The 14,163-nt window shown below is 40.8% G+C and overlaps 1 protein-coding gene across 1 annotated transcript; it reads right to left on the reverse strand.

Annotated features, from left to right (window-relative positions):
- Positions 1-670: 670 nt before the first annotated feature.
- On the reverse strand, positions 671-12,501 carry LOC113406120 (dynein light chain Tctex-type 3-like). Its single transcript, XM_026648935.1, has 5 exons — positions 12,345-12,501; positions 10,337-10,378; positions 5,541-5,664; positions 3,858-3,935; positions 671-2,252 (listed from the first exon to the last, which is right to left on the reverse strand). Exons 1-5 carry the CDS (start codon positions 12,372-12,374, stop codon positions 2,176-2,178), a joined length of 351 nt encoding a protein of 116 aa, XP_026504720.1. The 5' UTR covers positions 12,375-12,501; the 3' UTR covers positions 671-2,175.
- Positions 12,502-14,163: the final 1,662 nt, after the last annotated feature.

Here is a 14,163-nt window from a genome sequence, read left to right on the forward strand (position 1 = left end):
CCAGTCATGGCAGCTAAAGCTTATAAAATTAATGGGATAGCAGCTATCCCTATATTTTTACCATGCACATCTTGCCCTTAAACCAAATAATCTTTCTTAATTTACTTTATTATATATCTGAAATTCAGTGCACCATGCAAATGTTTTCACACTACCTGCCTCCTAGACAAATGCAATATTGTTGAGCTTCACTCTATTTGTGCTCATATAAAAGCTGAATTCTATTTTATTTATGCCTGCCAAGCAATGGATTCTGAACTAGCATTGTGTATTCTAGATGTATGTAGGTTCTAACTTTTGGAGCCTTGTAGCAATTTCAAATACAGTTTGAAGAACCAGGGTTGTTGTAACTTTTTTTTTAAGGACATATTTGCCATTTGACCAAATCAGAGTGACTCTGAAAAATAATTAAAAATAAATAAATCAGAATTGCATAATATTGAAGCAGTGCTTTCAAAGTCCATGTTAAAATGCAAAGCAGATTTATAGCAACTATTAGATAGTTACTGAATATCTTTAGAATAGATAGTAAATAAGAAAAAATCTTTAAGCGTTGTTTGAGATATGGCAGAACTTAAAATGGCTGCCACTCAGTGGCAGTAACAACTTGGATCTTTTTATGATCAGTACAAATACTTGACAATTTACATAATTTAGGCATTATGTAGACCCCCAATCCTGCAATTGCTTACATACACAAATAATTTTACTAATCCTGTGAATGTCTCATGTAATAGGATTGCTCATATCTGTGAACTGAGCACATGTGTGAATGTTTGCAAGATGGGGGGCCTTAGCTATGTTACTAATTTTTTACTATTTTATACTTTACTTCATAGTTATTACACAATTTTAGACTTGGGAGTATAGGCAATACTTTTATAAATATAATTTAAGGATATGTTCTGTATCATATATGTGTGCTTAGAGAGAATAAGGCCCTTTTAAAAATGTGGGCATCTCCTACCTACACAAACTCATTTATTTAATTCTACATGATTCTACTGAGGTCAACGGGTGTAGAATTGGGTCCTTTGTTAGGAAAGACACCTACTTAAACTGGATCAGGAATGTGCAAAGTGCTCCCATCATGAGTTTTCCTACATTCTTCTAGTCACTGAACCAATCGGGCCAGGTCAGATTAAACTAGTTTTATAATTTGGTGAATTCTTCTTAAGAAATATATATTCATATGCACTGAGTGCTAATGAACAGTGCACCCAATCATGTTTCCACTTAATTCAATGACAGCGTTCCAAATGGTATTTGAAGAAAGATCATACCCTTTACAAGGACTAGAGTCCACTGAAGAAATAAATGCTTTGGCATGATTTTGTCCCCCAAGCAGAGAAGCAGTTTGGGCTTTTTACGCTTGATCAGGTAACTGTGGTGTTCATGCAGCATAATCTAGAAATAGCCTTGTTTAATCAGATATGAGGCACTGATACTTATCATTTAATACTAGGAATACTGTAAATGTAATATATTCCTAGTCTATTCCCAACTGCATTTTAATCTCGCTGTTTCTTAATGCTTGTATCCTTTCATCTCCCTTCCGCTGATTAAATTACTCCATCTGCCTGTGAGTAAAGTGTCAGTTGCCTATGTCTACACTGCAGGTGAAGGTGTCCTTGTTGTGTGGCTAGGCATGCCTGTGTTATTTTTAATCTAGCTAGTATGGATAACAATAGTGTAGACATGGTGGCACAGGTTCAGCATGGGCTAGCAACCTGAGTACATACCCGGGTTCACTCACGGGTTTGTATTTGGGCAGCTAGCCAGTGCAGTCACATCTATACTATCGCGTTACCTAGATTAAGGCAAGCACGGGTATGCTTACCTATGCTAGTCTCACTTTCACTTGCATTATAGATGTAATCTTTTGATGCAAATATCCATATTCTCATTTTATTAATATCATGGCATCTCCAGTTTAACATATCATCAATCTGGAATATTTAAATTGCTAAAATTTGCTAAAGGAAAGCCAGTTGTCACAAGTTAAATTGAAAGAATTTGTTCAGAATGTACACTTTGTGTAATGGACATTACAGCATGTTCATACCTTTTTCTTTAGTGCACAAACAGTATTATATAATGGCAATATGCTTTGAGATTTTGATACTTTCTGATCTTAAAGGCTTTGGTGTAACTTAATATTTGTACTCCAGTCAGCTACAGGACAACAGCAATGGCAAAAACATTGACAATGCAGTTCATAGTCCGGTTTTCCCATCTCACTGTGCAGGTACCTAAAAGATAATTTAAAAAAATAAATCAGAAAATAAGCTTGCTCCCCATGCCTTCTCTGTTAAATTCTATTACATTTCAGTGCAAAAGACCAGAAATTTAGGATTAAAAAAACCCTCAGATACTCATTTCTCTGAGGAAATGTAATAGGAATTTGTAATCCTCTCCATAAAGATGAATTTACTCTTACCTTTTTCTCTTTGGAATACAGAAACTAATACCATCAAAACTGCATCAAATTTACACATACTATTTACTAATAAACTTAGTTTTAAATAAGATAAAAACCCCAATATAATATAACAAATTAAATTCTCTCTATAAACCTGGAGAAAAATAGCTTTTTCTCCAACTTTTGATTCTACAGCTAAAGATTAGAGAAATGTAAATTACTATGGAGTGTAAGAATGGAGTGAAAAGCTCTGATTAATGACTTCCTCCTGTCCTCGTGAACTAATAATTTTCCTGAGGTCAGAAAATCATTTCTTGTTCTTCCCTATCACACAACATATAGCGTTTGATAGTTACTTAAGCTCAAAGCCTACCTGGCACAGTCACAGGGAGAGAAGATTGGTTCAGAATGAGTTTTTAAAAACATTGATTTAAGTCAGTCCTTGCCACCCTGCCAACAAGGAATTCCCCCTCCCTCCACGTTCAGCCAATGAATCAATATTTTCAAATCCTTTTATATACTTTTTGGCTCTTTTGCTTTTTTGTATGTAAAAGAAACTTCCATGGCAAAATAAGAATAGACTCGTACTATACTTATGACATTAAGAACATAGATAAGAATATGTGGTTTTATTTACATGGACATAATGGGAAATCAGCAAAAGAAGCTGCTGCTCTGACATTTCTAAAGCCAACAATATATACGTATCCCAACACAAACTCTGACCTGAATGTACTTATTTATTGGAACCTATTTTCTAACTAATGATTCAACTCAGTCTTGTGTTTTAAATGCAGTCTTTTGACCTGTATTACAACAGAATCCTGGTGCCTCATTTTAAGTCCTTTCTACGGTACTTAAAGAAACTGAGCCCTGGCAGGCTTGAAAGCAGTCCAATAATCTTACCACACCACATGGTGAACTGAAATGGGGGAACTTGGAAATAATGCATAAGTGAATAAAATAAAGGAACATGGCAACTGACTGCAAGAAAGAAATAAAACCTTTAGCTAAAAAAAAAGCCAATTCTTTATTCGTGCCAGCTTCTCTTAGAGTAGGGCAGTCCACTTATAATAAGTAGGCAAACATTCAGAATTGCAAATTTACATTTAGAGCACACACTACTAATTAAGTCAGCGTCCCTACAATTGAAAATCTTCTATTGGGACTAACTTGCACAATCTTTCTTTCATACGGAAGATAGCTCCACTGGTATTGCTAATTTTGTCATACCCCAGTGTTCTCCATCCATCTATTATTCATTCAATCCTGAGTGCATCTGTTGAAAATGCATACAAGGCTTCCGGGTCTGGAGTTGGTGGCTTTTTGTAATCAACCCTTCAAACTGCTAAAAATACTATTTGTAGCACAGCTGAGCAATGGGTAGCACATTCACCGTCTTTTATTTGACTTGAATCTGAATGAGGGAACTTACCATCAGTTGTGGTATCCCAAAAGCACGAGCTTGCTGTGTGGAGACCAGCGCCACACTTCTGCATCACTGCACAGGTTACTGAAGGACAGAGTAATAAAATCAGTGTTTTCATTAATAAAACAAGACTGATTAATCTGCAGACTGAGTGAAACTACCATCATGAAACATATAATTGGAAGCCTCAAAACGCAGCCAAGTCTAATTCATTTAGTGACAAAACAAGACTGGCAGCCTCTTCCCTTCATGTATTTGTTATATCACACTGTCATAGACAAGCTCCCATTTTACTGACCTGCAAGCCTTCAGTTACCTTTTAACTAGTCTCAAAACAAAGAAAGCTATTATGCAACATTCCCTTTAAAAATCTTCATACTAAGATTTTTAATATGAAGTCTACTGAAAGTGTCTTAACACTGATCTATCATTTTTGGGGTAATTGTTTAGATATCTTCTAGACTACGTAGTAGCACAGGTAGTGGCAGTGGAGACATGACTGAGCCAGACTGAGTACATAGCCACTGGTTTCAGGCTCAGCCATGCTGCTGCTACCGTGGCTATGCTGTTATACACTGCTCTGAGAGTTAGCATGAGTATGTATACACAAGGAGGGGAATCACACCCCTAGCTCGCAGTGTAGACATAACCCTAGTGGTATGCAAATAACCCCTTTCCCAGAAAGCTCACTGGTATGACTAAATTCCCTAATTATCTTTTAAAATATTTAGAATTAATTTGCACTTGAAGGCACAGCCATTCACCAAGTTGGTGTGGAGACACACTGTCCCAGTGCGAGCTGCAGGAGGAACTGTGCCTGACGCAGATGGTGCTTTTGGAACTCCTCTGAGGAGAAGCAGCATGTAGTCTTACACCATCTTTTAAGTGGGTGCAGCATCTAGCATGGTCCAGCTGCCTTTGAAGAAGCAAGTGCCAGCATCCGCTCGAGCTGGAAGGAGTCTTTGCACCCCCCCCAAAGGAAAGACCTGCCCTGCCACTGTGTCCAGCCTACACATACGGGCCAAAGTGGGCATAGTGTGTACTTTTTCCCTTTTAACTTCTCCTTTACATGTGCATCCCTGAAAACAGGGGACACAATCTACCCTTTAGGATGAAATCAATTGAACATCCTCTATAAGGGTGTGTACTGTACGCTAAACCTCAAGTACAAATATTTCTAAAATCCTTTTGGTAAGGATTTAGATTAATACAACCTACCTTCTGAAATTATGAGAATTTTTGGCAGATGTAATAACTTTGGGTTTTCTTTACTTTCCCTTCGTTGATTTTTTTTTTTTTTTTTAAGAGAAACAGGAAAGACAATTGTCAGATTTAGCTCCTTTGGGAAGGGACTGTCCCTATGGTATGTCTTGTACAGGGCTAGGCACACTATCAGCATTTAGCATCAAGTAAAAATGAAAAAACTGCCAGTTTTGTTGCATATAAATGTCTAAGTGATTAAGCATACACACAAATAATACGGACATTTTCTCAGTTCCTAATCACCTGTTGGGGGGGTGCGGGGTGTGTGTGTGTGACGGATGGGTGAGACGGGAGAGATTACAGTACAGGAGAAAACTAAGAGGGTATGTTTTTAAACTTCAAAGTACCTCCTAGCTTGAAAACGAATTCTTCCCAGCAATTACTCATCTGAATTGTATAAGGCAAAGTATGGATACTGGTACTTACCAATGTATTTGTATGTTTTTCCTAGTTTTACCAGATGTGTTAAAGATTGCTCCACTATAGTTGCAGTCCATTGATTGACTTTGTTGTGATTGTAATCTACCTTGCCCAAAATCCCTTCTATGCACTACAAATAGAGAAAAATCAATTGCACTAGTAATACATCAATATGAAATGTCTCAAAACAAACCATGTTTAATAGAGTAACTCCAAATATTTAATAAACAATCCCAGAACACTTGCAGGGCAACTGAGTATCTTAGACTAATCATTTGAAATCAATTTACCTCACTGCATACCAGTTGCTGAAATGGGAAATGAAATATAATTCAGCATCCATAGATGCTGGGATATTTACTATATATTCTTCTGTCTAGCTCAAAGATACAACTGATGTGGCAAAGTGAGGCTGTCAGTAGAAATGTATTGCAGAAAATACCTTTTAAATAGTTAAGACTGCAACGTGACTTCTGTTTAAAAGTCAAGCTTTCTTAAAATCTACATGCTGAATTAGATTCTTTTGAAAGCAGGTGTGCCTCAGGAGGGCACAGGGTAGGGTTAGTGACCCTAATTTGAAGTAATTTGAGGGGGGGGAAGCCGTTTTTGTTTCTAACTTTTTTTAACAGAGCTAGGGACCAAACTATTGATGTGATGTGGATAAAAATAGTTTCAATCTGTTTAATCAATGTAGTGCATGGCACCCTCTAAGTGAGAGGGTGCATGGGAACCCAAACTGAGAGAGGATATTTAAAATCATGTTCACTACCCTTGCACAGATGTGTTGCCTGAAAGGATTACAGCTAACATGCACCCATAAAGGGGAAAAAAGTGAGAGGGTTTCTATGCAGTTACTTTATGCTTGCCCGGGGCATTTATGTCCGCACATTCCTTTGAACCTGACCTTTTCTTTGTACACCTGCACAATAAATATTTAATAACTCATGTTGCTAGCTAAAAGATTTCTTATGTGTTTTTATTTATGGGGAGGTTTTACTGTGCTTGCTGTTAGGTCAGCAGGCAATCTAACCAAAGTTTTGTTATATCAGGTGGGGAGGAGACAGAACTTTGGTGTGGGGAAGAGAGGAAATGATGGGACAGGAATAGGGGTTGCAGTTGTGAGGGGGCAGAAAAGGAGTGAGGTAACTTCCTGATCTTGGGAGCAGGTTAATGTGGTTTCCAAAGACACGGCATGGAGGTTTGGAACTAGCAGTGCAGGTACCTTGACTGCTGAGAGAAAAGGACTGTGTGTTGCCAGAGTTGTCAACACGCAGATTCTAGGCAATTCCTGGATCACAAGGTTGCAGAAGTTTCCCAGACAGCAAGGTGTACACGATGACAAGTGATTTGGGTTGAGACATGTGGTCTGCATTGGCATTGTGTTTTGCCCACTTTCTGGTGTGTAACCAGTGATTTGAAGTTGTGATCTACCTGGCACACTGGCAATTCACTTGAATGGAAATGATCTGGCTCTTATTCCTGGTGTTCACCTCATACAATGTATGAGAGCAGATTTGGACCACATCAGAGATTTGTGTCCGGGGACTGTGATAGTTTTCTGATTTGGCTGAGTGTCTACATAACTGCTACAGCAATAAGATGAAAGCTATTAATAAGTGTTGGAAGAAGATTAATCAGGAAATTGAATGGGACATGGCTGACCAAAAGTCTACTGTATTGCACAGAAATATTACGAGCTCTGAAACATCACTGTTTTGGAAGATTGAGTACTTTTATTGGACGGGGTCAGAGGAGCTTTCTCTCAAATATAAAACTCTGTATTTTGGAACAGAAAAACATTTCTCTTACTGGCCCTGCCACAAACTCCACCCTCTAACCATTCTGAAACCTGAACAGAAACACTATTCCACTGTAACACAGTTTATTTTTAACTCCAGGCACTAAATATGAGTTGGGTTATGAGGGGGTAGGGGGAAGTAACAGCAATAGAAACTTTTGTATACCAGGGTGTGAAGACTTCAGGGAGATGTGTTCCCACCACCACAAGTAGGGGAGACTAGGTACAGTAGTGGGCCCGGTTACAGGGGGGGAAGGTACTGAATGAGTCAGGGATATGGCTGGGGAGGTGTGCCAAAGCAGAGCTAGTGGGGTCCAGCTGGGATGTGCGCATGGGGGGATGGGAATGGCAAGATAGTGGTGGGCTGGCTGGTTTTGTATGCAATTGTGGGATATGTGTACAACTACCTAAATGCCTACTAACCCTACCACCAACATATCTTTCCTGTTCAAAAAACTAGGAAATTCAATAGTAAAAAACTATAACTTTCTATTAGTATAGTTTACTTGGTGGTAGATCGTCCCCTTGCAGAACACTCAGTGGAGCAAAACTCAAACTTCTGAAAACTAGGAAATGCAATTAAGGTTGCCCATGCAACCTTAACTGTGCCCTCTTTCAGAAATGCCCCAATATGCCTCATTAACACATGTAACTTTTACTCTGCCACCCTAAGAATTGTTGAAACGTACAAGCTTTTACAATCCCCAGGAATCCAGCTAACGTCATGGAAGGACAAAGTGGGGGAGGGGGACAAAGGTTGCCCAATATCACATTCCATCTACCCTCTTCAAGCAATGCCTCAGTATGCACATACCACATACTCACTAGAGATGTAAATAGCAGTTAAAAAAGGTGACCGTGTAACTGATTAAAATGTTATTGGTTACACTGTTAAATGTCTAACCGGGGAACTAGGGGTGCCAGGGGTGCTACAGCAGCCCCATGTTTTACTTGGGGCCGGCTGGAGTCCTGGATGGGGGAACGGAGTTTAATCATTAACTGAAACCAATAAGACTGATGCTTATCAGTTAACTGGTTAAACTTTTACATCCCTAATAATAGTGCCAAAGGCCAGTGTGAGTAAGATTCAGGAGGTTCCAGATCCTGGCCTTCACTCATACACTTAGTCAATTGCCCTTTGTAATAAAACCCCTTTGCCCTGCAAAGTATATAACGTGCAATTCTGCACTGAAATAACGCATACAGTATCCTGCAGGTATACATGCACCTCTTCCCTTTGCTCATGCACAAAGGGTGCAAAACAAAGATCTCCTCAAATCACAATCAAAGCTTTACTACGCACTTGAAAATAATCCAGACATCCTCATATCCCGAATACACCTTTACCAAACAGGCCCAACGAGTGTCTTCACCATTTAGCACAGATACACATAACATACTGATTGCACCTGGAGTGTTTACAAATAACTCCCATTGGCTGCTACCAGCTCCAGGGGAACATAGGGAAGGTGGTGTGTGCAATCATTTTTTTCTTTGTCCTTCAATAGAGTTAGATGGAGCTTTGTGGGTGAGAATGAATGAGTTGTGAAAGCAGGCGAAGAATGTGTATTTCAGCAACTGTGGGGTTGGCAGAGTAAAGGTAAGTCTGTTATCCATTCTAATGCTTAGGTGGGCAACTTTAACTCTTCTGAAAACTGGGAAATAGAGTTGGAGTTTTGCTCAACTCAACATTCTGCAACAGGATCACATACTGTACCACTCAGCAACCTTAATGGGATTTTTTGCCATTGAATACGTTCTAACAATTCTGTCAAATGAACATTTGAGTTTATTTACAGTGAAGGAACTAAAATTTCCCATTACTCTTATTGATAACCTGTGGCTGCCTGGAATGCTGAGGTGTCACTGCTTGTGTTTTGAAATACAGTATGGGTTCCTAAGTGCTACTGGAACATTAAAAAAAAAAAACCACACCTTTCAGTAAAGGAACATATCTAATGGAAACAATACACGTTGGTTTAACCCAACGGTGTAAACTTAAAATGGTGAAAAACTGAAAGCATTTCCTGTAAATTTAATCCCTTCTAATTCTTATTAAATTGCAGCCTCTATCATAAAGGAATCCAGTCATGTGAATTCACATGCTGAGACTAAATATAATATTGGCCAATCTTAAATTGTAAAGAAATTAACATCTGAAAAAGTCTACATAATTAAATGAGACTGTGTACACTTTTTAGATTCAGTGATGTAAACCCCATGCACTCAACTCCCAATTAAGTTATTTAGGAGGCCTATGCCCTGAGGACGGGCAGGATCAAACCCCTAGGCTAGTTTTAATCAACCTTTATACATTGTGACACGTACAGGAAGTAAGACAGGGCTGTTGGCTTCCATTTATTACTTTATACCATTTTATGAATGTTTTTTCAAAAGAAATCTTCTCAAGGTTTCTAGTCTTTCTAGAGCTGCATTAATGCTAGACAACAGTATGGTAGCTTTACTTAACTTTTGAAATGGGGCATGGATACTTGGCTTAATTCCCTGTATCAGATGCGCAAAAAAAAGTGTACAGTATTTGTCCTTACCTTGAAAGGCTAGTTGTGTAAAGAGCTGAACTGTTTATCTGACATTGTTTTTGTGCTTGCTGTGCATACTGGAACAGTTTTTGAAATGTGAAGTTTGACAGGACATGCAGAGAGGGACTTGCAGAGTCTGCAAAGTCCTTCAGGGAATCTCATTTTAATACACTGTCTCCTAGAGAACTCCACAGGACCTGTAAGCAATAGGCTCTGCACTATTCAGTTGCTGGTTGCCATGGTGTTGCATTTAACAAATTCTATTACAGACTATTCATCATAGCCTACTTTTCCTTGTATAAAAAGGCATTAAAAATCTGTCTTCAAAACTAATTCCAAAATTATATTTAATAAATAAATATGCATGTATGCTAAAAGCATGAAAGTATCACTGAAAGTGATATGCAGCTTTTTCTAAATATTGTATTTCATTCAAGTCACTAAAATTGTTAAACATAGCCTACCTCCTTAACGATGTTGTGGGCTTCCTCAGCATTGAAGGTCATCTATAATTTAAAAAGTTAGAAGTATAATCAGTTACTTATAGCATTTCACATTATTCTGGGGAGAAAAGAAAGACTTGGGATATAGTTTTCCTTACCCCAACTAGAAAAGGCATAGATCCAGCACCAGACCCAGTTAAATTGTATTTTAAACCCAAACTAGATCAAAAGTAGTTTTAAAAATACCTCCACATTCTTCAACACAGCACAGCTGCCATCTGGCATTAATTGCCATGTTACAACCCCCTCAAAGAGGGATTTTAAAAGCTGAGGCCTGGATACCAGGGTCCAAACTCATTTTTCCCTATCCTAAAAGATTCTTATACCATGTCTCTAGGCATGCCTTACACATGATCATGAATATCCACCAGAACAAAAGACTGAATTGAACTCCCTTCATAGGGATCCCACTCCCACTGAAATCAGGATTCCTATTGACTATTTTTTTACACTTATTTTAACAAACGATAAAACAAGTGATTGCAACCCTAGTATGACAACTGCTGAGTTTTATAGGCACTAGAATGCCAAGTCACTTATTCAGAATATTTTTTTATTTAAATCACGAGTCTTCTCTGCATTTGTCTGCTGGTTTTCCCTTCTCATCTTTTGGTTCTTTTTTTTCTCTGTTGCCTTCCCTCCATTAGTTTATTCCACATGTTACTTTCTCCTTCCACTCCCCCACACTTTGGTGTTGGGTGCTGTCTTTACAGACAAAGATGCATAAGCAGCCTACCCAATGAGAAAGTACTAATTCTCATAATTTTCGCTATGCTCTAGTGGTTCCTAGAAGTGGAGAGGCAGGGTTGAATAGATTAAATCTGGTTAGTTTAATTCTTCTACTCTGGCTGGGAACAGCATGGCAAAATGAAATAAATAAGATCTTGTCATTCACTTTACTGTTCTTAGAGTGGGCCCAGAAGTTTTTTGCATTTCTTGTCAAAAAAACTGATTTATGCTTTGGGGTTACCAACCTGTCACAAATATCAATAGATAACTAAACCAGTAGGATTTTCAAAGCTTATTTTTGAAATATGAACACTGTGCTCTAGGAAGATTGTCCCTTAATCTTTGAAAGGCCACATCCTGTGACTAGTGTTGTGCAGGTGTCCCTGATACTGATATCAATGGGGCTTTGCGCATGGTGCAGAAAGCTGTGCAAGCAGATCCAGTTGCAGGAACTAGCCCTAAATCAAATCACTCCCTCTAAAGCCATTTTGCCATTCTCAACTTCTCTGCACTCTTTCAAAGCTCAAGAATTGTCCTAAGAATATATTCTCTTTTTACACAGGAAGACAGGAAGGAAAAAAACAGGTGTAGATTTATTCAGAGTGAACTTAATAAACTGAAACTTCTACACTTGTTTGCCCCGCCCCCCTTCTCCACAGAGATGCTGAAGCCTTCTTGCAGATGATTTTTTCAGATCTTCGCCCCAGCAATTGAGCTTATGTCTTCTGGTGCAATAGTTGTATCTACCTCTGCTTCAAACCACTGCCTACTCCCTTTCAAGGGCGTTGCAAGAAGCAGCTGCTGGTACAGATCTGGCTACCTGCAACTCCCACCTCTGCCAGACCCCACCCAGCCTTGTCCCAGTGTGACTCTCTTCCCAGCCGCAGCCCAGGAGGAAAGGCGGCCTTCTGGACCAGGGCCCCGCGGCAGCGCCCTGCACCCAGCCGCTGTCACACGGGGCCAGCACCTGCCTGACCCAGACACCCCGCAAGGCGGCGGACCCCGCGGGATACACAACTCGGTGCCACCCCCGGGCCGCGCGGGCTCCGCGCTGCGGGACACGGACACGGACACTCCAGCGAGCTGGGGCCCGACTCCCCTTCCCCGGGGCTCCGTCCTGCCGGCGGTTTGATTCCCCGGGGCCCAGCCCCCGAGGCCGCTCGCTCAAAGCCCGCCCCGCTTCCCTCGCGCCAGGCGAAGCCCCCGGTGCTGGGCGCGGGCCCGAGCCGCAGCGCCCCACCTCGTCGTTGTGGGGGTGAAACTCCTCCATGGCCCGGCTCCGGCGGCGTCTCTGGGCCTGGCGCGGCTCCGTCTCCCCCGCCCCGGCCGGCCTGCGGGCCTCCTGCGGCAGCGACCCCTGCCGGGCGCCGGGGGGAGCGCGCCCGTCGGAGCTCCCGCCACAACAGGGGGCGGGCGGGCGGGCGGGCCGGCCGGGGGGTTCCAGGTGCGGGGAGGAGACGAGACTCCTGAACTGCACCTGACCGCACCGCCCGCTCCTGCTCTGGAGTAACTGGGCAGCAGTGAAGGGGCTGATGTCTGTGGTGAAAGCCCGTCGGTCACTGCTGCCTGGTGCTGTGTTCTGGTGACCTGTCAAAAGGGAGACAAATGGGCTTGTGTGCTGCTCTCACGCCCCTGCCGTGTATAATAAAGGCTGGAAAGGGCCTCTGAGATTGGTGTGTGGGGAGAGGGATTCTTTCCTCTTCTGTTTTACCACTAGAAATATCAAGTCTGGCTCCCCTGGGTTTGCTGGAGAACCCTTGAGGTTTCCCGTGCCGCACTGTGTAAAGCTCCCATTTTACTGACCTGCAAGCCTTCAGTTACCTTTTAACTAGTCTCAAAACAAAGAAAGCTATTATGCAACATTCCCTTTAAAAATCTTCATACTAAGATTTTTAATACGAAGTCTACTGAAAGTGTCTTAACACTGATCTATCATTTTTGGGGTAATTGTTTAGATATCTTCTAGACCATATAGCAGCACAGGTAGTGGCAGTGGAGACATGACTGAGCCAGACTGAGTACATAGCCACTGTGGACAGGCGGTGGCCTACTGGCTAAGGTACCAGGCTGGCACGCAGGCGGGCTGGCTGCTTCTTTTCCTGGCTCTGCACTTGTTAGAGCTGTGTGATTTGGGACAAATTATTAAATTCTCTGTGCTTAAATCTTCCCTGCTGAAAAGTGGAGCTGATGCTTAGGCACCTTTTGTTAAACACTTTGAGATCTTGTGGATGAAAAATGCTGTATAAAGCGGTATAAAAATGCTGTATGAGCCTTTGCGTCTCTTCCTTGGGGCTGGGGTGGTGGGATCTTTACAGATGGTCTTTCCCTGTTAAACCTTGGTGTTAAATAGGAGTTAAAACATCTTAAACTGCTGGAGGAAAAATCTTTCACCCTCAGTTGCTCAGTTTTCAATTTTTTTCCTTGTAATTTTATAATCCCTTCAGTAGTCATAAACAGAGTTTCCAGGTAGACAAAACTTGAATTTTTAGTCTTTAAGAAAGTGAAAAAAAATCCTTTCAGGTCTTCTTCATATGTCACAAAGCAGCATAAAAGTTTATGGAACCCTTCTCCCTTTGTAGTTCACCTTTTTAATAGCAACCCGTGTTCTGTGTAGTGACCCTGTTGTACGGGCAGGATTCTTCTTCCCTGCAACTGGGAAAGAGAATGTTCTTTTATTATTATTTATTACATGTTGACAGTGTGCACAATACTGCACAAAACCCAAAGATAGTTTCCTGTGCTAAAGAAAGTGCTTTTTTGTATTTATATGTCAGTTATAGAGCACCTTTAATCATGAAGGATCTCAGAGCATTTTACAGACTTCAGCTGATAACCAGAGGAATAATTTTTCCCAGTGGTGACTGTACTTTGATGGTAGAAAAACTGATCAGTTGTTCAGCTGGGCATAGCAGTTCTCCATAACAATATAATAAATGAAGTGAAAAATACCATTTGGAAACTGCAGCTGTCTGTAGGTAGGCAGAATGTAAATGAGAAATTGTCCCTAAGATTTCCCCTCCCCCCCCGCCCCCCCCGGAATTGGGTGGCATTTCCTTTTT

The sequence above is a fragment of the Terrapene carolina genome, unplaced genomic scaffold, assembly GCF_002925995.2.
Source record: "Terrapene carolina triunguis isolate 2854851 unplaced genomic scaffold, T_m_triunguis-2.0 Scaffold22, whole genome shotgun sequence".
Lineage (NCBI taxonomy): Eukaryota > Metazoa > Chordata > Testudines > Emydidae > Terrapene > Terrapene triunguis.

What these genes read in the sequence shown, in the direction of transcription:
- LOC113406120 (XM_026648935.1), bottom strand. Translation starts at nt 12,374, where the DNA reads ATGGAGGAGTTTCACCCCCACAACGACGAG. An exon ending in TTCACCCCCACAACGACGAG is followed by an intron (nt 10,379 to 12,344) that starts GTGGGGCGCTGC and finishes TTTAAATTATAG; the next exon opens with ATGACCTTCAATGCTGAGGA. An exon ending in AAAAACATACAAATACATTG is followed by an intron (nt 3,936 to 5,540) that starts GTAAGTACCAGT and finishes TCTGTCCTTCAG; the next exon opens with TAACCTGTGCAGTGATGCAG.